At 37.6% G+C, this 25,316-nt stretch overlaps 1 protein-coding gene across 3 annotated transcripts in view; it reads left to right on the top strand.

The window, feature by feature from the left end:
• The window catches only part of LOC122721106 (protein madd-4), a 188,293-nt gene that overhangs the window by 135,345 nt on the left and 27,632 nt on the right, over positions 1-25,316 (top strand). For all 3 annotated transcript variants that reach the window (XM_043948388.1, XM_043948389.1, XM_043948387.1), the window contains exon 6: positions 18,084-18,410. In XM_043948388.1, the coding sequence (XP_043804323.1) occupies positions 18,084-18,410 (327 nt within the window). The remainder of the gene's footprint in view (positions 1-18,083; positions 18,411-25,316) is intronic.

Genomic DNA, 25,316 nt, shown 5'->3' with positions numbered 1-25,316 from the left:
CGTTTCCGTCATCGTGAATTTCTGGTAGCTGGAACTGTAAGGGTTTAAGTAAGAGCAACGTTATATTATGATACACGTGAAAAATTCTAAATCGAAATGGAAATAATTTTCTTGGGTTTCGAAAATCGTGGGAAAAGAGTGGATTTTCTACCCTCGAGTCGAAGAACGTGAGAGTCAAGAAGAGAGAATACAAAGTGCCTTCCATTTTCCAGTCTTTCACCGTCTGGCCGCAAATTGCTCCAAATTCTTTATTCTCGTCTCATCCGAACCGTCTTTCACGCATTATTTTTATCTTCTTTCGCCCATGTCGCTCGAAAGGATTGCGAAGACAATGACCCGAACTTTTCAAGAAAATCGTCCTCTTGGAAAATTGAATCGGTCAACAGAAAGTTGTATGGTAAATTTCTAATTGTTTCAAATTAGAATTTGCATTTTAGTATATCAAGTATGATTCTTGCCTCGCAAGGAAAGGAAAATTTATAATAAGTATAAATTTATTATGAAGTTATCATCGCACTTTTTTCTTCAAAATTCTAATCGTATTTCTCTTATTGGAATAACTCAGATTGCATTAAATATGGACACAGATATATCATCAAATTTAATCGAAATTGAAATCCGTATTTGAATTATTCCTCTCTTACTCGACATCCTGAACAAAAGGAATGGAAACGAAGATTCCTCCAGCATCTATGGAAAAAGATAGCGCGATATTTCATAAAGTGAAAGAGAAAGAGAAACAAGAACTTCTCGACCAGGCGAGAACCGTCCCGTACATTTCGGCTCACGCGCAACGATAAAACACGGATTTTTATATCCCCGCCAAAGATATTTAAAAAAATATAATAGAATCAATCGGCTCGACGTGGCTACGAGCGGCATGGCAGACGCGCTAGTAAATCATTCGTGGATATATTCGATCCGTGGCCTCATCCGTTTCCATATAGGAAAGGAAAGTGGATAACTCGTCGCTCTCGACTCGCTTCCTATTCACTGTGTATATCCTGAATGCGTATTACGCTCCTCGGGCGCGCATCGAGGCGACATCGACATTCGTTTCCAACTATCAAAATTTAATTCAAAATGAATTCTTAATTTCGAGCTGTGAATCGGCTCGATGTTTGACCCGGATATAGATTATTCAGACCTCGATAGAGATGATTTTTTCATTGAATCCATGATTTTTAACTCGGTATGAGGAAAGCACGGTGAGTTTGAAGGCAGGTTGAGAAGGGTTGAAGGGAAATAATAGGATGAATAAAATAGGCGCGATAAGCCTCGCGGAAATGATTGCAAGTTTATGGAGATTGTAATTTCTCGCTTAAACGTATGAATATAGGTATTCATGTAACGCGGTTTCGTCATAAAGTCGCGGAACTGTTTCGAATATAGCGCTTTTTGGTGTTGTACGTCTGCTAATTATCGATTTGGCGGGAGCGTGTTACATTTCTGCATGGAAATTGTGCTTTTGAAATGAAACCCGGATATTAATACGGATATTGATAAAATAAATGGTAATAAATATAATGATATAAAAGTAATAGTAAGAATTTTCCGTGGATAAAGGATCCGAATTAAAATATAAAGGTAAATTGGATAAAAAGATTTTTCGCGTTGGAAATGTATATATAAAGAGGATAATTTGAGTAATTCGCGTCGATGTTCGTTTATTTTTAATTTTCCACTCGAGCAATTATAATTTCATTCGGCTATATTAATATCTGGTTCAGCGCAAGAGCAATTGTTGTGATCTCCGTTGCCCGGGCGCAATTATAAATAATAGAACTTGGCCGCCAGTGTGAAGAACATTTAACTCGTGTGTAATTTATCCGGTTCGCGATGTTGGTATAATTAATGGCCGTTAAAATTATCGTTTCGTTTGTATAGAATCTGTTCGAAACGAAACTTTCTTCGTTGACGTAGATTTCAAAAATAACAAAGCAAACTCGAGGGGAAAGGGGGGGGAACGTGTTCCGACCACTCGCCATTCACCTTTCGTATTATTATAATTTAGTTTCAATTTTTATGGAATTACGAGGATTGTTAAAAAGAGAGAGAGAGAAAAGAGGAACCACTCGATAAAATTGGAAATTTAATATCTCAACTTGGCTCGAGAATAACACTTATGTCCGACTATTTTACCTCGCGAAAACACAGTCACGATATATTTCACGTTTTAAAAAACTCTGGAGCATATTCTCCGCTCGAGACAATCCTATAAACAATACGAGAAACGATCGAATCGAGGATCGAGAATACGCGTGGTTATCGAGGAAAAAGAGGGAGAAGGGAGACGGGGGACCGGAACGAAAAGAGCTGGCCGCATTTTTGCCCATTAATATTCGGCCTAGAACCCACACGCTCTCTCGCCTTCAACAATAAATTATTCACATTCAATCGCGGGAAACACGATCGTTGGACGTTGGAGAGGAGACTCCGGGGGCTCCAGGAAGGGCCGAATGGATGAAAAAATCACGGGGGATGAAACGAGCGGGAAGAAAAAGGGCCACGATATCATTAGCATAACGAAACGGAGAGACGTGCGATGAATTCAGATTTCCAGCCCTCTGGCTTTTCCCTCTGTCTCCGATTCTTGCCTGTACCGTACTCTGTTAACACTGGTAATGGGCCAGTGTATATTTCACGGATGTGCTTCTCTTCTATTTTTCTCGAGGAGAAGGAGAGATGAAAAATTCGCAAGACGATAGAAATGTAAAAAAAAAGTCGAGGAGAACGTTGCTTCTTGGACAATAACATAGTTAGGCAAGATTGAGATTTTAATTAAACGGTCTCTATAAAATTTGGTTTTATCTGGATGATTTTATCTTATAATAGGATTAGCCTTAGGAAAAAGAAAATCGAAGGATATTAGACTAAAGATATATTTCACTTTGAATTTGATTCATCGATATGTGAAATTTTCTTTTTCGATGCACAGGATTTTGACCCAAATTCGGATAATGAGTAATTATATTGCGACTTCCTTCCATATAATTATACGATTATATTCTTTTGTGTAATTTCGAAGATATTAAATATCTCCTCTGTCTTTTTCATCCTTGAAATTGTATCTACATATCGTAATATAATCTGTAATTAATCTCATTTGCATCGAACAATGAGATGAAAAAAGAAGAAGAGAGGAGGCGGTAAGGATTTTTCCAGACGAAATTAGAGACAGGAGAATATCGTGTGTGGCTCGGAATTAGTAACGGGAAATTTAGTGTATGAATTTTAAAGAAAAATTAAAGCGTTTCGTCGCAGTGTATAAATGTGGAATTTTTACGAAACGGACTCTTGTAAAATCGACTTTACTTTATTACTCGGAAAATAAGGGTCACACACTCGCTTTATTTCGAAAATGGAAAAGATGAGACAAATTTTGAGACAATGAATCAAATGTCCTGCTCTATATTATTACTCTGTATTAAATTAAAAAATTGAAAAAACTAGGTAAAATTTCTATAATTGAATCAAACGTTTTATAATATAAAAACACGTCGATCATCATATCTGTCTCGATACGAGTGCCGATTTAGAAACTGATCAATTTCAGAAATATTTTATTTTATCTAATAAAATGAATTTTTTTTATGAGAATCATATTACAATTTAATTATCCCGATCGAACTTAATTAATTAAAATATTCACACGTTCAAATAGAAACTTTTAATCGAATCTGTTTCGACACGATTAATCTGTGTCGAATCAGAGCTGCTTTTCTTCGCTCAAAATATATGTCCGATTCCTGACAATTAGAATCGATCGATTCGATGAAAATTATCCGATCGTTAACCGCTAAGTGAATTACGCGAGATTTCAAAATGTCGTAACTACGAAGTTAAAGCTATATTTACGTGGAATAATGGCGTATGTATTATATTATACTTAGATTCTCCACTTTAAACCTTCCGTTGAATCTCGTCGGACTAATAGTACTTAAAACTTCTCTCAAAGTGCGGTCAACCTTAAATTGCAACAATCTCGTGTGTTCGTACATAAGTTCGAGCTTAATCAAAAGTCACTACTTACCACTGCTTTTTTCTCCGCGATATAAATCCTCCTCGCGTAATTTCTCTTTTTCCTTTCTTCTTCTTTTTCTTTTTTTTTTTTTAATTTCCATTAATTTTTACGAGAACGAAAAAGCGCAAAAAAAAAAAAATGACATCCACGGATTTAATGACGCCTGTATGTTAATATTATTTCGTTGGAAATGCGCTTTCGCATCTCGTTACCAAAAAACAATGCCGCGACAATTGCTCCATCGAAAATGGTTCGAGGGCCCAGAATTAATTGAACGCAATTGCGATTAACGAAACTCGAAAATTCGCGTTTTTGCCGCGCGTTTTCGAATCATCGGGCGGATCTTCAAGTGCGCGTAAAAAAACAAATATGCGTTTAACGAGAGTATTATGCAAATCCGTGCAAATTACGAAAATGGCTAAAAATTGGGAGCAAAACTCACGGGAGTTGAAATAATTATAACGATTAAAAATATACAGAAATTTAATCCTTTTTGGAAAAGGATTCGCGAATCAAAACGAACGACGTTGTTGAATGCACATGAATTGCCGTTCGCCTCTTCTTCGATCGTCCTTTATCGGAAAAATACGAATGGATCGCTCGCATAAAGGCGGATGATGTAGTGGACATTAATTAATTATTGCCACGTATAACGCCTCGGGATCGGGCATTATCGCGTTAGTAATTCAGTTACCACTGATTTTATAACGGCAACGTTTGGTCCAGGCTTTACAGCAATGAGCCACGATTCATCCCCTTGATAATAATATATCGAAATATCGATTACCACATTCGGTCGGGGATAGATAGAGGCTGGACAAAATGTACTCTTCACGCATTGACGATGATTTGCGTAATTCCCGTATCGTTAAATCATTTCGATTAGAAGAAGAACTAGAACGATTAGAAGATTGTCGTTGGATTTTTTAAAGGGAATCGATTGAAACGATTGAAACGATTCATTCGGAAACGGTTAAAGGGCGATCTTGATGCGGTGCGTTTGAATCGGTTTCGATCGGTATTTTCACAAATAGCGGCAGAGAAAGAAAGAGAGGGGAATTTGTTTAGTAACCGTAATCCCACGCCGATCTAATTAAGTGTTAACAAGTATTCCAACCGTGTCGCTGGTGGATTCATTATTATTTTACGAAATGAAATCCATATAGGGTGTTATTAATGTCGCTGCAACAATGTGGCCTCGAACAGGATTTGAATTAAAGGGTGGAATTATTGATGCGTGGAGAAACGAGTATTCATGAAGATTTTTCAAGCGAGGTGAAATAAATTCGAAAACGAGGAGAAAGAGTGAAAGAAAAAGAAATGACTTTTCTTTGATCGTATCCAATTCTTGCGCCAATTTCTCGTCTCGAGTTTTAACGAGAGTATGAGAGAATCGAGTCGAAGCATGAACATTAAGCTTGAAGATAATCTAAACGCGGCTGACATCGATATTTGAACGGTGCAACAACCTCGACGAATGCATCGATGCGTCGCGTATAACCGTCTATAAGAACGGACTATTGCCGGCACACTTCCGTTTTCCGGGCGATTAATTTTTTACGATCAAGTTCGATGCGTCTAGAGGCTAGAGACGAGGAACTTTTGACCCGTTTACATGGAAAATTTCCTACCCTATTTCCCTGTACTTTTCTCTCTACGTAAAGTGAAGAGGATTTCTTGATACGTGAGCTATAAACTTAGCAAAATCGAGCTTCCGTCGTGTCAGCGTTTCGAACTTGTTTTCTTTTTTATCGTCCCTTGTTTTAAGTAAAGAAAAATTGCCGCGCTATTTTTATATATATTTTAAATTTATATATCGATATATTCTGCGAACAACGAAACAAAACAATGTAACAAAGCAATGTTACATAAATATTTAAGTTTTGTTAAAAAATTGTAACGAGAAAGTTTTGTCTAAACTTTTACCTCCGAGGAACAATGAGAAAAAGAAAAAATTGTACATTGAATTAATACAAACGGTGAATTGATATGGAGAATCGATGATAAGTTAGCGAATTCGGAATGAATTTCGCGGAGTAATTTTATCAGCTTTATACATTATTGACAAAAACGACAAACATTCGAAACGAGATATTAATAAATACTGCTTACATCGATTATCAATTCTTCTCCTGTATACTATTATCATAATTTCACCATTCTGGATAAAGCGTTAAATTACTAATATACGAAACAAAAATGCCTCTATACATTTGCACGCACAAATTCAAAAGTCAAATTTAAAATATTTTTTAAATCAAATTTAAAAATTAAACGAAACAATAAACTTACAAATACTGGATTGAAAAAGAATAAAGAGGCGAGAAGAAATGAGGCGAAGCTCGCGATTCGAAAATCCTCTGAAGCATGGTGCTCGCGCATCGACAGGACGTTGAAGCATCGTCGGCGCTGAATAACACGCTATCCGCCCGTATTTTTCATCGATGCCTCGATAATCGACCGCCTTTGTCTTTCTTAACGTGTACAAGCGCCATCAGGAACGAGTTACAACCGGTCGTATGCACGCCGCGAAACCGCAATCTCGGTCACGACAGAGGGTTGCGGTTTGGCTCGATTAGAGGTTTCAAGGCCAATGCGGTGTCACATCGGGATCGTTGCGTGCCGTCTCGAAAAATTTATCGTGCGAAATATCAGTGGCGATGTACAATTCGTGATAATTATCGACCGATTATGATCAGATTGAAAATCAGATTTGAATATTGCGAATCGCGATATGTTTTTGCACATTTGGAATAAACAATCTCTGCGAGATAAAGGGATATAAAATATATAAGATAATAAGATAATGAGCGTTTTAATCGTTTTTAATCACGATTATATCTGATATATATATTATCTGATTAAAGGTTTCGAGCACATCGTGAATTGCGTTTTGAAACTGTACTTGTAACGGGGGCTAGCTAATTTGCATGAGAAAATGTTATGTCGATTTATCAAGTTAGAGGTGAACAATGGTCTCGCGTGAAACGGGTTGGCTCAAGGTGACTCCTTATTTTCACGATTAAAGACGAGAGGACGGAAGAAATTTTAGCGCGTGTTAAAAATTGTCGTAATGGGGTGAAAATACCCGAGGGGTCGGGTGGTGTACCTCGTCAAAAGAGAAATTTCCGTTCTATCGTGTTAACGCGAAACTTTTTCCAGCGTGCACGACACACAAGAGAGATTTGTTGAAAAGGAATCCATTGGCGGCCCACAAGCACCCCCGCTGTCTCAAAATATTACGCACGTCGCGGGAAAATATTTTAGAATATACGCCATGTTTCACGCCACCCGGAGAAAGACAAATATTTTACCGTGGACGTAATCTCGCGTACAAACAACGAATTCCATTTTATTTCTCGCTTCCACGAATCCGAGCGCCGCGGCTGGTCGAACATTTTTCGGTCCACGAATCGATAAACAAGAGTTTTTAGTGGCTCTGTGACCCGGTGAATCGAGAATCCTCAAAAACGAACGCGACAAAATTTCACCGATGGTCGCCTTGACACGAGATCTCGACCAAGAACGGAGAAACGTTTGTGGGGGGGAAAAAAAAGGAGAAATTCGAAGGACGAGAGAGAGAGAGAGAGAGAGAGAGTGTATACAAAATATACGGTTCTGGATACGAATTCACGTTCCATACTGACGAGCAACGGCCCAGTGTCTGATAGCAATCACAGAAATGCATTCCGTGCAGAGTGCTACATTTCCGTGCACGAGACATTCTGCCATGTGGATATCCCTTTGTGCGTGCATGCGTATGCGGCCGATTGCATTGCGTGTGTCTGTATGCAGTTGTGCTTCATCCGGAACCTGGATCATCAATGCTTGCCAAGTACGAATTAAACGGGATTCTGAAAGGAACGGACGTTGATCGGGAAGGTAAATCAGTTCTATCGCGACTTGATCACAGTTTTTTCTTTCTTTTTTTCAGATATTAAACACGATGTCTATCGATTATAGCATGTTTCCATCGTTAAGAATGTGATTCAACCTTTTAAAAATAGAAGAACAATTAACTATTATGATCTCGTGGATTGATTTGGAACACTGGTTCGTGTTCAGAGAAACCGATTACCGAAGGCAGATATTAACTGGAAATAATCCTGTTTCAAATCAACGGATTGCGTTCTCTCTTTTGATATTCTTTATAACATGTTTTTTAAGCAAATTCTCAATTCGAGCAATAAAATTGATCGACTGTTAAAAATATGTATATATATATATCATCGTTGGAAGTAAAATTTAAATAAAATTTATCAATATATATATATAAAATATAAAATTAAATTCCGGATACGTAGGATTTATTTTAATTGGAGACAACAAGATCAATCGAAAAGTTGAGTTCTCGAATAAATTGTCACGTCGCGTCAAACAGTTCGTTATATTAATAGCTTAGAGCTTAATGAACGGCGTTCACCGCGTCCGGTTCGGAGAGATTAAAGCGGTGTTAATTTCATGGTCGATTCGAGAAGGATCATCTGACGTCACTGGTCCACGAGGCTAGTGGCCAAGGGAAACCGGGTCAAATTTGGTGGAGCCGGGAGTTATTACAATATGGTCGAAAACGAGGTTGAAGTTATTTATCGAACTACCACTCGTCGAAACGTGGTTTCATAGGGGTTGAAGTTTCGAGATTAATATCGCCCGGCTAAAATCGGGCTCGTCGAGGGAAGATTATTTTTACCGTGATATATATTTACGCCCCTCTTTCAATGTCGACTCATTGAGGCCAGTTTTTATTAATTAAACGGGAAAGAAAGAAATTGTCTCATCGATCGGGCGAAAATTAGTTGTGCATCCATGGGGCCATGAACGTGTATATTAAAGCGGCCGCCGTGCGATGATGCATCGTGGGTGAAACACGTGAAAGGTCATTTGACGTCAATACCTAACGGAGAACGCGATGGGAAATCAGGTCAATTTCCATGAAACCAAGGCCAGTTCTCGACTGGTCAATAACAAAGTTGCATTTGCCCCTAATGCGTGTATCCTTCGATCGATGTCCTCGTGCTTTAATTAGCGATTCATTCAACCGCCCGATGTTCCCTTGTTCGCGTGTGTTACGTGTACTACGTGTACTATTTTATAGAGGCATTTTGTGAAAGAGAGGAAGAAAAAAAAAGAAAAAAAAAGAAAAAAAATGGCATGAAAAATTGAAAAAATTTTTCAAATGGGAAAGAATTTTCGTGACTGATAGATGCGCAGAAATAAATGATCTTGCAGTGTCGTATAAAAAGAGAAATGGAAGTTCATTTCATCTCGCAACAAGTAAATTCTGAAAATCTTAGTAAAACGATTTGGAATCGATTGGAATCGCGTTTCTGACCATTTTCATGAAAATTTCGAATGAAAAGTTGATGGTAGTCGCTGTATGGTATGGAAAAAGTATTCTCCAAAAGAGGATCAAAAAGATTAAACCGTTTCTTGAACGTAGTTTATTTCTACAGATAACGGATATAAAAAAAAAAAGAAAATTCTGCGTGTGCAAATATTTATATATATATATATATATATATATATATAGATATATATTTTATATATAGTAATGGATTAGATAAGAAACGTAGTAAATCATTTGACGTCAATGGTTAACGAAAGGGTATAAACCGGATCGAATCCGACCAAACCAGAACCAATTATATTGCAATCTAAAAGGAAAACTTGTTGCACCGAATACGCGGCAAAACGTGTAATCCATCAATCGGAACATGAAAAGAATTTTATATCGAATGTGAAATTTCCTATCTAACGTGTACATACACACATATGCACGTATCGTCCCACCGATTTTATTTTATTGGAATTAAAAAAAAAAAAAAAAAAATTCTGAAATTTATACGATTAATTTTCCAATGATTCTTAAACTAATAAGTATCAATCAAAGGATATCGAATTTAATCCGTTGAAAAAATATTTCACTCTTTTAAAACTCGTCAATATCCTTGAACTCGAAAGATCTTCGAAGTTTATATTACAATTTCACTTGCACGAATCTAATTAGCGAGGATAATCGAAAAATTTTTCTCTCTCGAGTTAAAATAAATTATTAACGAGGAACGCGGAGAGAAATCAGGTCAAATAGAATTGCGGCTCCGTTACAGGGTACAGTGGAGTACGGGATTGATTCTGTTTGCAATAGCAGTCTGCTGGTGTGGAATTGGTGGATCAAGTTGAATCCGAGCCCTCAGGATTAAAATCGTCGAAATCCCCGGGTGTCTGGAAGAACTGGTGGTTGGTTGTACCGTCGCATCGACGATTCTTGTTATCCAGGGGATCTGTCCTTGGAATTAACGCGACCGTTTCGCAGTGTAAACTTGGCAATGCTCGCCAGATGCATCTTCATTCCGTTTCTTGTTTGCTCTGTGACGAAGATACCTCTTCTCTTCCTCGTTACCACCGACCAGTTATTGTGAACCCTTTAAAACAGCTGCCTGTTCACAGCCGCTGAATTACGACAGGTAGCGTATATTTTCTGTTAAGTGACGAAGAAAATTTTGATAAGTATGAAACAATTTTACGAAAGAGACGTAAAAAAAGAAATGCATTACAAAAAATTGATTGATTTTTGAGAAAGGAAGAAAATTGTTTTTCCTTTTTTCTTTTTTTTTTTCTTTTTTTGAGGATACGATAAAAGATTATTTTTATAGATTATTTTTAAAGAATTGTATCGGTTAATCGCGAATAGATTTTAAAGTTTTCTTAATCGAACTAGCTTTATTGTGTTGACCGTAGGATCAATCTTTCTTCCAAGTTCATTCTTTTTCCAATCCAATAGCTTTAATAACGAATTGGGGGTGTGCACGTTTCTATCCTCGATCGTCGACAATAAGTATCGTTTACGGATATTGCCACAACACACGGGGAATTTTTTAATAAATCTAACAATCGAAACGTGAAAGATCGTTCGGATTAGGATTCTACGTATCTTTTTTTAACATCCTTAAACGACATCAAGATAATTCCTTCTTTTAATCATTAAACGTTCGCGATAAATCAAATCGAAGTATTCGAAAAAATATTAAAAAACGCGCTTCTATCTTTCAGTTTCATGAAAACTACATCAACGGCAGTTTATCCTAACTTCGTAGCATTTTCATTTTATTCGTTACGTTCCGCGAAGTTTTTTAATTTTATCCCGAATTTCTATTTGCAGAAGCAATTTTAACATACCTTGATGGAGAAAAAAAGAGCGCAAATATTTCGTAATGAACGCGCTTTTCTACCCAAATCTGAATGGGGGAATAATTGCAAATTACGTTTAACAAAAAAAAAAAAAAAAAAAAAAAGAAAAAAAGGGAGAAAGGGAGAAAATAAATGAGGAAAGCGGTCGAAATTTTGTGGCGTGGCTCGTAATCGAGAATGAAGTGGCGTATTCATCGAGAAAATCATCCTAAGAGGTCGGTCAACGTGCTCTAGTAGTCGCATCCACCGAAGAAAAAGTGGGGTGGCTGTGTAAACTACTCGGAGACGAGTCATCGAGAAATATCGTAGAATGAAAATTCTCGAGGACGGACACGTTTTCATCCCTTTGAGTCGATGGCACCCCTTCGGATCCATTTGACTGTATTGACGATTCGTTCGATGTAGTTTATCGGACCGAGTTCTCTCTTTCCTTCTCTTTTCCTTTCTCCTTCGCCATCTCTTTTCCTCTTCTCTACTCACACTCGAGGAGAAACTTTCGACGAGTAATCCGTTACAAAAGTTATCGGGTGTAACGTGCACGGAATTTCCGTAAATACGGATAATCGAGAAACGTGCTGACCTCTTTTGTTTCCCTTTCTTGTCTCTCTCTCTCTCTCTCTCTTCCTCTTTGTAGCTTGATGGTTCCACTTCGGAAAATATCGATCGACAGCAGAAGATCTCGTTGGAATTGGATTTGTGCGAAAAAGGATCTCTAAAAATTTACGATTTTGAATAAGAAAATTTCTGAATTCTTCGTTGCGGAATTGTTTTTTTAAAACGTAATTAATATTCTATTCTACTTTTTTTAGAATTTTTCTTATTTCGCAGATACTGGAAAATTTATCGGACTTGATTTAAATTTTCCAAGAGAATTACCAAATTCTCGATGCACCGAAATTCGTTCGGAAGCAAAATTTTGAAAATTTTCTTCTCGAGGAAATAAAGGAAATTTCCAATCGAAGAAAAACGGTCCAGTTCTCGTAAGAAAAACACGTTTCCACAAATTTGCCGAATGATCTCGCTAAGGTAACAGGATTGCTTATAGCCACTTGCTCCGGACACGTTCTAGAAATGTTATTTTCGCAAGCGTTTTACTTGTATCCGGCCAACTCTCGATCGCTCGTTTCTTCTTTTCGCGAGGTCCACGTGAAAAAGAGCGAGGAAGAGGCGAACGAGCGTGTGTTTTCCTTTATATCATCGACGTGGAGACGTCACTTAGTCGTCGAATGGAGGAAATGGTTTTCCAAGACAGGTTTCCATCTTCTATCTCGAGATACGAGGTCTGATTCTTGACGACGACGATGACGACGTGGCCACCATCCTCGACTTTCTTCTTTATTTCTGCCGTAGCTCAATGAACGGGGCTGGCTATTCATAAGCTATTTCGCCGTGGCCACACATTCTCTCCTCTCTGTGACACTCTCGACGTCGTCGAAGGTGAATCATATTCTTTTCTCTCCGCTCATATCGCTCGCCAACGTGCTCGTTCATGGAAACCATGTTTTTCGTGGCACACACTTCCTTCTTACGTTTCTCCTCTTTGAAGCCTCGGATAATTTACGTCGCGATTGTGTTCCAGCTTGACGTGACGAGAGTCCCTGGCATGTTGATACTTTCGAAGCGAATTCTCTGAAAGAAAAGAAAAAAAACTAATTCCGTCCGTGCTTTTTTAATTACAATTTCATCGTCGCACGCGACTCCGACGTCTCTGTTTCACAATTATTAATAGCGTAAGAAATACAAAATGGCGGAAATACAACCAACAGAAGAATTCATTTTGAAGAATCTTCTCTCTAAAGCGAATGGATGTGTTCTCGGAAGTCGCTGAATCTCGACCTCGAAGAAAAAAAGAGAGGAGGAGCATCGCGTTAAAAATGAAACGAGAACCACCTTTTCTCCCATCATCCTTCTCATTCTCTTTCTCTCTCTCTCTCTCTCTCTCGTCCCGGTTTTCATCCGCGAAAAAAACCTCGCCGCGCTCAATTTTTAATCCAGCAGCGAAATTATTCAACTGAGAAAGTTTTCGGCGCGCGATATACAAACCAAGCTCGAAAACTCGGTGCACTCGCGATGCGTGATATATCGTTGGACAGGATCCTCGACCGTTGGTCGTTGGTTGGGACGGATGTAGCATGGCGAAGCCCGCTTCCGGATGGCGAGACTTGGGCGGGTGGGTAAGTGGGCGGCCACCTGCTCAGGGCGAAACGTGGAAAGAGGAAGAAACTATGCGAAACCGCGAAACCCGCACTGCAGAGTTGAGACGCTCCTTAACAAGGAATCTCAACTACTCATTACGCGAGAGCGTTTCTACATCCATCGTTTCCTCCAATACCCGCCGGTCATTTGCCAGACGTTTCAACCGATTACGCCTGGAAACCGGAAACAATGACTATAATACCTCACCTGCGACATCTTCCATCAAGTGTTACGTTGCGAACGAAAACGCGTTGAATGGTGTTCATTAATTGTAATCTTGTCGACTTTGATCAATTTTACAAATTTGGAAAGTATGGTAAGAGTGGTATTGTAATACGAAGATAATTGTAAAAATTTGAAGAATAATATATGATGATGATGATATTTTAAGTATTATATATATATTAATAAATATATATTAATATCTAGAAATAAGTAATTGGTGCGAAGAACTTGAATTGGAATATGGAATGGGAAAAATTTATTAAACGAAAACGTGGTACTATTTAAAATAAAGAAATAATTTAAAGGTCGAGATGAAGATTTAATATATTGGCAAATTTGATCGATCGTTAATAGAGGAGAAGTCAGGGAAGTCGATCTTTTGTTTTTGACTCGTGGCCCGGAGCTCCATTTCGTCGAGAACTGTTTGTATTTAATAATTATCACGACAGAAGCTGTCTAATAATATGCTAACATGGGGTAACAGCGGAACCCTTATTGCCATAATTGTGATATAATCCCGGTGGATTAAGAATTCAAAGCTCCTCGCCGGTCGCCAAGGGATGAAATAGCGGGGGCGTGTCTGCGTAAACGTAGGAAAAGTGAACGACCGGAAGAAGGTAACTGTCACCTTCTTTTAACCGGTGAAAATTACTTTCACTGACGCGAGATGAAAAACAACGAATGGAAATTCTTTGAAATAATGCGACGAAAGATAGCGTGCATAATATCCACGTATCATTCGTGTACTGTATTTAATCTGTCTCCCGTGTCTCGCGGATAAAAAAAAAAAAAAAAAAGATCTTCTTTGTAATAAGCTGGAACGTATTGTCTTTCCGTCTCTGAATGTGAAACAAGTTCAAAATAAAATTCTTCCAACGAGTTACGTACAACGAGTTACTGTGATAGAATGTCCTAAAGAGTTTCAAGATAGGTCAATTAGCTTTCTGACTGTACCGAACGCAATGGAAATGTTGACGTAATCAAAAGAGAATTAAAATAAGTAGAAAATACAAAGGATTGGTTGAAATCTTTGTTACAATTTCTTCTTTAAAAAAACATACATAAATATTATATTTTATCGCACGATTATCTTAGAGAAGCAATTATCTTTTTTATGATATCATCATCTGTCTTCTACTTATTACAGAATATTGCTATATTTACGACTTCGAGTGTCGACGATTATCGAGTCCAGTAACGACAATATTTCTTCTTTCGATGGCGCGTATCGAATTTTTTATCGATCGATGACGGCTAGTATGTAACAGGTGTCCCGTAAGTAAGCGTTTTGCATTTCGTATACGGGAAATGATGGATCGTCGGGTAATTCAATGCCACTGTTCTACACAGAGAGAAAGTTGTAGACGGGAAGAAAGATGCGAAAGGGTGAAAGTGGGGTGGCAAGAGACAAATGTAAAGGGGGAAATAAAACGGCCAGGATTTTTCGCGGAAAAACTTACCTTGAAAAAACTGGAAAAGCCAATATACTCGCGCGATTCGTATCGTGGAAAAAAATTTCCCACAATTGATGGAGTTAATTTCAATTCGAAAATATTTTTTCTTTTCTTTTCACGTTTGAACGATATCTCTTCATTCATCTTCATCCGATTGAAATTATAGAATAAATTCTAAATCGATCCGAATGAATGGATATCGTTGAAAAAAATAAAAATTATTATTTCGCTTAATCCCTCGTGTTTAATTGAGATCGTCATTATAATATAATATATATTAATAGAAGGATTGAGCATTATTAAGGATTATTAAGAATAATTAAAGATAACCTAGATTATTCCATTCCATTCTTCCCTTTTTTTCTATCGCAGCGGAAAAGAGGAATGCGGATTAAACGATTCGTTGGTAACTGGATGGAGTAATTAAATAAAATGAAAAAAAAAAAAAAAGAAAAAAGAAAAAAAGAATGACACGGGGAGCTAGGTATTTCGCGCCTAAAATACGCTATTGTACGAGGGAAAAAAAAAAAAAAGAGTAACATTGTCAGCCGCGAGTCTCTCTGTACGTCGTTCTATGACATCGATTTCACGAGCACGCTTCTCTCCTGCCACGTCGTTTGCACTCGTTTAATCAAGACTACGATATCGGCAATGATAAAACAGATTATCGAAATGACGATGAATATGACTCTCATAATTTATAGACGGACGTCCGATTGATCAAACGTGAACCTCCTGAGAGGAATAAATTAACGAAGGAATAAAATTTTAAAAGCACAATTTTCTTATCTTTCAAACGTTGTTTTATATTCGAGGATAAATAACAATCTAACTGTGTATTTAAGTTAACAATCGAATATCGAACATTTAATTTCGATTGATAAACTATGCTCGAATATGCAATCAAGTTTGGTGGAGCACAAGTTGAAATTTATCCGATATGTCGAAAGAAAGGAACAGTTATGCAATCACGAGTAACTGTTCTAACTAAATTGTAGTTGGCGTGGTACGTTAATTAATTACCATTGGCACCGTTGTTAATCAGCTTCGTTAGAAGCCGGAAAGTAATACGGAACTTTGATGTCCCCGTTGTTGAAAATCGACCAACATTCCGTCAACAACGAAACATCACGCGAGCGCACGAGTCGCCACGAAACCGTCGTCATTCTACATCCCTTTGTATCATGCATTTTCATCGAATCTAATAATTACTGGGAACAGAGTTTAATGCGCGTTTTTAACAATCTTTTCACGTGTTTCTTGAAAAATTACAGGATATTTCCTCTTTGTTTAACATCTGATATTTACAGCTTTTTTTTTTCACGTCGTTTTAAAATGAAATTATTTCACTATCGCGTCAAAATTCAATATTTTCCAGATTATTATTTGTACCATCAAACTAAGTTTGTTCGTAGTTGTTAGTAGTTGAAGATGCAGGAAATGCAACTTGGTTTCGTATCTATTCGAATTCGAAACTTCTCATTGCGTTAGGATCTATCGATAAATAATTCGATTGCATCTTGGGAATATTCTCTAATAGGATACCGACCAACTATTCTTCCGGTGCACGAATACGGAAGACAATTTCCTCGATGTATATTCGAAGTAAAAAAAGGAGACAAGCAAAATGAATCGATCGTTTCTGAAAATTATTTCGTTAAAACCGCACCAACTAACAGCCAATTCATCGACTTAAACAGGAAGAGAGGATCGTTAATTATTAATCAAAAACGATTAATTCGATCCTTCTTCGACTTTTTCCGGGTTGAATGGCTGGAAAATGGAAACAACGGTGAATGGAACGGTCGACAATAACGAACCCTTCTCTTTGGTCAATTTACATCGCGGTTCGTTCGCTCGTCGTGAGATCGAAGTGAGCTCGGCACGCCGGCAAAAACGTACAATTGGAACGCCCTCGAGTCATATCCGATCTGATTACCAACCCGTTAATTACGACGATAATTAGCGGCCATTGCCAGCGTGGAATTTTATTGACCGACTCAGTTGTGAATGATCGAACATCGTGAAATACAAACGTAATGTAAACTACAATCTTTTGATCTTTCTTTTTTGATTTTTGATCACTAATAATTAGATAATCTAAATAAATAATGGCGCGAATTAATTTTGTCCTCTAGTTCACGTCCCTCTTTATATAATAATTTTATTGAAAGAAAAAAAGGAACGAACACGAGTAATTGAACCGTGAAACGATTACAACAAAATAAACGCGTGATTGATTAAACGATAAGAACGAGATCGATAGCAAGTATTGTGTATCGTAGAAATTATGAACGTATGATTGAATAATTTAAAATAACGAAAAATATGGAGAAATTAGCAATAAAGTCTCTAATATTCGATCATTTGCTAGGCTTAAAGAGGACATCAACGCGGCTTGATCGCTTTCGAAAGTGGACATCTTAAAATACCGATAACGGTTCGACCTAATTGGGTAATGATCTGCTTCGTCGAAATCCTTTGCCTTCGGCCCTGTGAAAATCCTCTACGATTTCCAGACAAGCTGGCACGCTTCGTTTAACGGCTTTACGAACAACTAAAGTGGGAGCAATGGCGAACTAGATAGATACCACGTTGTAGCCGAATAAAAAATTCTTAAAATTATTAAGATATGAACGAGATGCTAGAGTTGCAAGAGTCGACAAAAATATGAATTTCAATGATAAATATTTAATTTTCACAATTTATTATTATTATTAATAATTTTAACATTAAATCATATAACAAATACTTTGATACTTAAACTATCATACTGTATTTTACAAATTAATCGTCACTTCTTTTCTCTTTCCAATAATTATAAATATGTGACGCTACGCCCTTCAAAATATTCATCAAAGTTCTTCATTCACCTCTGCTCATTGAAACTTTGATAATCCATTTAACACTAGATCAAATCTATCTAAAGTCATATCAACGTCACGTCTTAGAATGAAAACATCTTTCCAAGAGAAAATCCGCGCTATTGGTTGCAGCCCTGCGAAAATCCGAGCGATTTCCGGTCAGAGCAATGCGCCGCGTTCGACGATGTGCCATACAGCGGACAATTGCTGAAATGGTATCCACATTACGATCCTAGCAGGCCGTGCGCTTTGATCTGTCGTGGCGAGCAATCGGTGGAGAACACGGGGAATCGGCTCAGGCAGGAAACGTCCGTCGAAAAGACACTTCCGCACGACGCCACTGACGTTTTGCAGCTCGACAGCGAGGAAACAATCGTGGTTCAACTCGCGGACAAAGTCGAGGATGGCACGAAATGCTACACCGACAGCATGGACGTTTGCATCAATGGTGAATGCATGGTGAGTGATTATTATCTTTTCCTGTACATTTTATTTTTATTTATCATGGTGTTATATATCATTTCTTTGGCACTTATCTATTTCAGTTTATATTTATATTCATATTTTATTTTATAAAGATATCAAGATAACTGAAAGGGTTTTCAGAATTATTTGAAAATATTGATTTGGCACTTTAAAAGGATATTAGATATTTATTTATTATAGATATTAGATATTTATTTTTTAACTCGAGGATTTAAAGAATAAAATATCGCGCCGTACAAAGTATTAATTTTCCTCCGTGAAATCGTGTAATTGAGTTTAGGTAAAATCCAATTTGATAAGTGAGTCGTGAATTCGTTCGATTCGAAGGAAGTTGGCGCCAGCGGAACCGGAAACGTTTATCTCTCGGGAGAGAGAGGAATTTTTGCACGGTGTCAGTATCCCTTCCGTACCACCATATTTTGTACTTTGCGCGAAAGTTTCCGAGTTTCGGCCTGCCAAACCGCACTCCATCCAATCTTGTGTTTTACGCACGATTTCTGGCCCGCGTTTAATCGAGCATAGTGCAACGATGTATCGGTATAAATTCGATTGCACGAATTAATTGAAAAATATTTGGAATTAAAAAAATAATGAAAATAAAGGAAAAAGAGACAGTCGGTAAATAAAATCGAGAGATTGTTGATTAGTTTATTTGATTTGTCATTAAATAAGAAGTTTTATATAAATAATTCATAAGGAACTGGAATGAAATGAAATGAATATTTAAAGAAAAAGTTATTGGATGATCCTAAACTCAAACTGAAATATCCGATTGAAATTCCAATACATAAATTAATCTTCAAATTAGTTAAGAAATAATGTCAATGTACGTATTTTACTTTTAATTTCAGACTTTTAATTTGAGACTTTTAATTTAAGACTTAAATTATAACATCATACTTATTTGGCTGATTCCACCAGAAATAATATTATTCATATTATTCATATTATTCGATTCCACCATAATTAAAATTAAATCAATATTGAAAATAACACAAATCCATAGAATTATATAAAAGTTATAAGAAACAAAAGTGACAATGTTAATGAGTTAAACAATTATCGAGTCGATAATAGTACGAAATCCTGGAGATTCATTCGACTCGTATAATGAATGCAAACCATTCGAATGACGTGGCACGCTAGAAATTTCCGTATCGACCCGTCGTATTCCCTGTCAATATTTGATACTGTATTCTCGGAACAGTATGAAACTTCATTTTATTACTAATTGTAACATGTTCCAATCTTTAAATTAATTAACAATAATGGACAACCCCCGACACGCTTATTATCTTTGATTAAATTTATCGCAAACAAATTATCCTCCTGTGTCGCGTAATTTCGTAACAGAGATGTGCTGCGTTGAAACGCATGAAAATATCACCGATTCGTCCAATTCAACGTCCATTTCTACGTTCATTATTTAGACATCGTTGATTTTTTTTTCTTTTTTTTTTTTTTTTTTTTTAAGCCTCAAAACTCGTTTAACGAAAACAAATCAAAGTTTCAAAGTTTTGGCAATTAAACAATTGATAACGAGCTTATCATATTTCGTTATAATAATATCAGCGATACCAACGGATGCTTTCGCTTCGAATATTATTTAGACTATGTGAAACATTAGCGAGAGCTACATCAATATTTAATATAAATACGATGCATATGTATACATATTGAAACAGCTTATTTACCCATGGATACACGGCGTAGCCATAGAATAATACAATTGCCATTGTTAATTAAAGGTTCCTTCCACGTTAATTATTAGCACACGCGTAATAATGTTGAAAATATTTTCATTGGTTAAAATGTCTTTCTCCGTGTATATTTTTTATTTGTTATTTTTGTTACTTGTTTATAAATTAAATTTACTGGCCAGAGCTTTTTTGATATATGAACTTTTGACATACATTTTATATATGCGTACATAATTTAGTTGATAATAACATAATATAATAACAAACATTGATCAAATAAACGATTCATTGTACGTATAAATTTGTTGATGCGATACAGTTAAGTTTGATACATGATATTTTTTTTAAAAATTGAAATATTCGTCTATATCAAAACTCGACGAACATCGATCAGTGATATAGGTCTGTCATTAGTCAGCCGTATACCGTAGCCATAGTTGGTATAACGTTGGTATAAATTCGAAATATTATTATCTCGATTACCGGAAGAATTTTGAAAGTAGCGTGCTGGTAATGACAACCTTTATAAATGAAATATCGAATTTTCGGAAAATAATAAAAACAAGAGAAAAAAAAAAATTAGTTTTTATCGGGCGTTTTTATTCAATGTTACATACGCTCGTGAAATTCGATAAAATTTTGGTGGTTTCATTTGCAAGTTTTCATCGTGTCACTAAATATACGTTTAACATACTCGTTTGTGTACACGTGATACGTTCAAAGCCGACTTCATTTTATCTCGGATCGAGATGCAGGTATCTTTGAAATTTGCACAGGATAAATTCGCGGGGAATAAAATCAGGATTTTAGTTTTTCGTTTTACGAAGCCATATATTTTTTCAAAATATACGGAACAACACAGGGAGAGGAGAAAATCGAAGTCGGTACGTGTACGTTTATCGGAAAAACGGCCCGTATTCCATCATTACACGAACATTACTCCAACGCGTATTTTTATATGTAAATGCGTATTTACATTTTTCAACGAGCTTTACTTTTTCATTTACGCATAAAAACTGTCGCCTTTAACGAGCATTATTTTTCTCTATCCATCCACATCTCCTTCTCCACCTCTTCGAAACAACTTCCTAATTTATATTCCGACTCGAGGAATTCCGGAGTCAAGTCGACTTCGAGAGATGATTAATTAAAAGCAGAGATCGGACTTTTAAATATGCGATCGTAGCCCAGGCCCTTGGCTCGGGATTACGATGAAAGCGTCGGTTAAGAATTAAGTCGCAATTGCTGCATCCCTTGTCGAAACTTGGCGAGGAGGAAGAAAGTTCCGGTGGAAACTCGAAGAAATTTGCTCAGGTGGAGTCATACAGTGTGCCCCTCTATCCTCTCTTTCCAAACCTCCCTTTCTTCTCCGAATCTTTCTTCTCAGACCGGACTCCAAACTTATTTATAACTTTTAGTTTTCTACCCATGATTGTGCGCACGTATTTTTTTTTTTCTTTTTTTTCTTTTTGCTTTTTTCTTCGGCCAAGGAAAATGCGAACTAACGAGGCGTCGTCCGCCTCGTCCTCGGCCAATATTTACCATGGGTGCGTCGAGACGCCCGCACTTCTCGTCCATTAAGTTAATTCGATCTTACTTTACACCGTTGACGACTCTGTGTACCGAGAAACAGGCCATGTCGAGAGGGAGCTACTTTCGTCGATTAACCCCTTAAGTAGTTGCAAGCTGCCTTAAGTCTGGGAACACCAACAGAAGGTAACGTTTACCAATATTGATATTGTTTACCGCTTCATCTACCGGGTGACCAAACACGATAGATGCCTCACGAAAGATGACGGAAAATTCTGTTCTTGAAAATTTTCGTTGAAAAATAATATGATATGGCAAAATTTTCACGTTTGAAAGAATCAAAATTCCACGAAATGAAATTATAACACCGTATTAAGAATTGATGAGGGAAAATACTATGCTGCTGCAAGAAATTCTTGTAGGATCGGGGGGATAGAGGAAGAAACTAGAGAAGCGGGGACGATTCACGAGTACGTCTAAGGGGGCGTCAAGAAATAATTAACGGGATTTCATAGCGACGACAGTGGCGGCGAAGTTGGAAGGACAATATCTAATCAGCAGACGGGTCCACGTAATTAAGCACTAACCGAGCTCTGGTAAACGCAAACTGGTTTTGCATTATTAAAGCTCCGACGAGCTTTCCCTTCCCTCGCATTGGACACGCTCGATAAGTGCACGACGCTTTTGTGCTATCGCGACTCATTAGAGTTTGTCTTCCATCCACGGAAATTCCTCCAATTGTTTCGTTTCGTGCGCTTTTCCACGTGTACGCTCGGATAACTTGTAACGCAAATCGACCCGCCATATTATCCTACCCCTTCTCGAGTATTTTCGCGTTTCAGTAATTGAGTACACGCAAATTTTATTGTCATCGTACGAATTTATTCGTTAATTTTAATATTGTTTATTTGAGCTCGATATATTGTATTATTAATTATAAATTATCGATTATTGTTAAACGATATATTTTACAATTTTACAGAATTATTTCTTCTTTATTCTTGAAAACAATAAGAAAATGGAAGCAAAGAGTTAACGTAAAACATTCTATGAATAACTTCATTGTCCAAACTATTGTATAAATTAGATCAATAAAAGGGGATATAAATTAGAATAATAGCATGAAAATTCATAATTATAATAATTTATTCACAAAAGTAGAAGATAAATGCAATACCCTTAATCGTATCTCAAAAGAGAGAGAGAGAGAGAGAGAGAGAAAAAGAATGACGAGTACCCTTCTGAAGATTATCCACGATACAATACGAGGCTCATAATATCCTCTTCGTTCTAAAGAACAACTCGATGCAAATAAAAAGAAAAGAAAAGAAGAAGAAAAAAAAAAGGAAAAAGAAATTAAGGATATAGAAGCGATTCGGTGGCTCGATGATAAATTCCATCGTTTCAGTGAAACCGGGCAGAATAAGGCGGACAAAGTGATCGAGTCCGTCTGCACCCCGGGAAATCCCATTCTCCGGGAAACTATGTTAAAAGGCAGAAACGAATGTAGAGAAAAGAAGATCTGGCGGATGGGGGACGATGGTGGATAGCGAAGTGAGAAGGGGATGAGGAGGCGCTCGTGGCGGGGAAAAGAGTGTATTGAGCGTAATGGGCTAACTCGAACGGTAGATGGCAAGGGCTGTGGATGGTGTACCGAATGGAACCTTGAAAGCCGGTTTGAATAATTGAACTCCAGTCAAATTTACGTAACGTAATAGCCGAGAGACGAAAAGTCGCGGAAATCGGCGATTTACCTTTCGGCCAGGATCTTGTTATCTAACGATTGGATGAAAATGACGGGGCGAGAGATTTTTTTCTCCCCTCATCCTCCCCTCTTTTTATCGCGTTCCAAGTGGAATAGGTAAATATTTAGAAAGCCATAGCAGAGGATAGAACAGCGGAGAATAATTATCCTCCTTTCTAAGCGTTCGATCGTGTAAACATCGAATTCCATTCGAAAGAAGCGCGCGTTAATTTATTCGCAAGTTTCTCCACGAAGAATAGCTCCGGTGGTGTTTCAAAACGAGTGCTCATATCTCCCGTTTCATAGACGAGGCCATTGGCGAGGTATTTACTGGATTTAAAGGTATTATTTGCACGGATCGAGCGTGGATAGTAAGCATAGCCGGAGGGAGAGAGGAAGATCGGCGCCGTTTAAGTTCCACGATATTTCATTTTGCACGCCCGGCCGGCTGCCCGTTTCTCTTGGCTTGTTTACCTAGAGAAATAACCGGTTGCTTCGATGGTCCTATCCTTCAATTACGGGGCTCCGCTCCAGGTTTCCACTTCTCGGGCAAAGTAAACCTAATCCTGAACGCCCGTATTGTGTGTCTCTTCCGTTCTGTTTGCGCGCTCGCGCTCGCGTGTGCTGTGGACACAGTACGTACATGTGAATATGTCATACGCGTGCGACCTGTCCCTTTCACATTTGTCCCTGACAGAATCTAAAAATCTTCGTCCGGTAGAGATCCGCCAACTGGGAGAGAATCTCTATGAATTTTTTAAACGCCCAAAATGGGGTTTCGAGATAAAGAGTTATTTTCAATTTACTCTCTTCGCCTCTATCGCTCGATTGATTTCTATCTTCCTTTTTTCCACTTTTTTCTTTTTTCTTTTTTTTTTTTTTTTTTTTTCGAAAGCACTCAAAAACTCCGACCGAAAAAAGTGTATTTGAAATGTAGATTGCATTTGAAAAAGTAGCTTTGAAATAACTCGCGTATTCAAAGTATTTGTAATTTGATTTTTTCGTTGAATATACTTCGAGTCAAACTTTCCTGAAATAAAAATGATCGGAAAATCTTATCGTCTTCGTCGTCGTGGCTCGAGCGCGCTCGATTAAAACCGCTCCTCGAACGACGACTGAGATTCTATTTCGTAACCGAGGTTAAACAATCGAGTCATCGGAAAGAAAGAGGAAAAAGGAGGAAAGGGAAAAAAGGGACGGTTGAAAAAAATGGGGGGGAAAGGAGGAAAGGTTGTTTCGTGTTTGTTAAAATCGCGTACCACCCAGATTTAAACTCCATTCGAAATCCCGGTGGTGGTACACGAGGCCGACCTCTCGCACAGCTGTACAATGGATACACACGCGCATCGATGCATGGTGGAAAGAAAGGTCGCGGAACGAATTCGGCCTCGTGTAAAATTAAATCTCAATTCGTCCTGTCACGGTATCACCGAACGCTCGTTCGGTTTCTATTCGATTTCTCGAGCCTGTTCGAGCTTTTTCCTTTCTTTTTCTCTTTCTTTTTTTCGAACCAAAGTTGCAACGCTATTCAGTGGTTCCGTTAAATCATAGTTCGCGCGATTAAGTAAACTTCAAGTTCTTTCTTTAATCTTTCTTTTTCCTCTTGTTTTTCTTTTCCCAACATTTTCTCTCGCTCCTTTTTTTCTCCAACCCATTTTTTTCTCTGTTCTTTTTTTTTCTTTGATATTTCTTTTTTTCTTTGGTCCTTTTTAAATTTCTTTTTCTTTTCTTCTCGTTGAGAAACATGATTCACCAAAGTTACTTTCCAACGCGAATTCCGCGAATGGAACTGTACGTACCTTCCAACTGTCGAAGAATTTTCGCTGAAGTGTAAATGCTGTTTCTAAATGCCGGCGTACAGCGAACGTGTTCCCGTGATGAAAAGACACGTTGCACCAGCTTTTG

The sequence above is a fragment of the Apis laboriosa genome, unplaced genomic scaffold, assembly GCF_014066325.1.
Source record: "Apis laboriosa isolate Shangri-la unplaced genomic scaffold, ASM1406632v1 scaffold14409_cov159, whole genome shotgun sequence".
Taxonomy (NCBI): domain Eukaryota; kingdom Metazoa; phylum Arthropoda; class Insecta; order Hymenoptera; family Apidae; genus Apis; species Apis laboriosa.
This window is presented reverse-complemented; position numbering and strand designations above follow the sequence as displayed.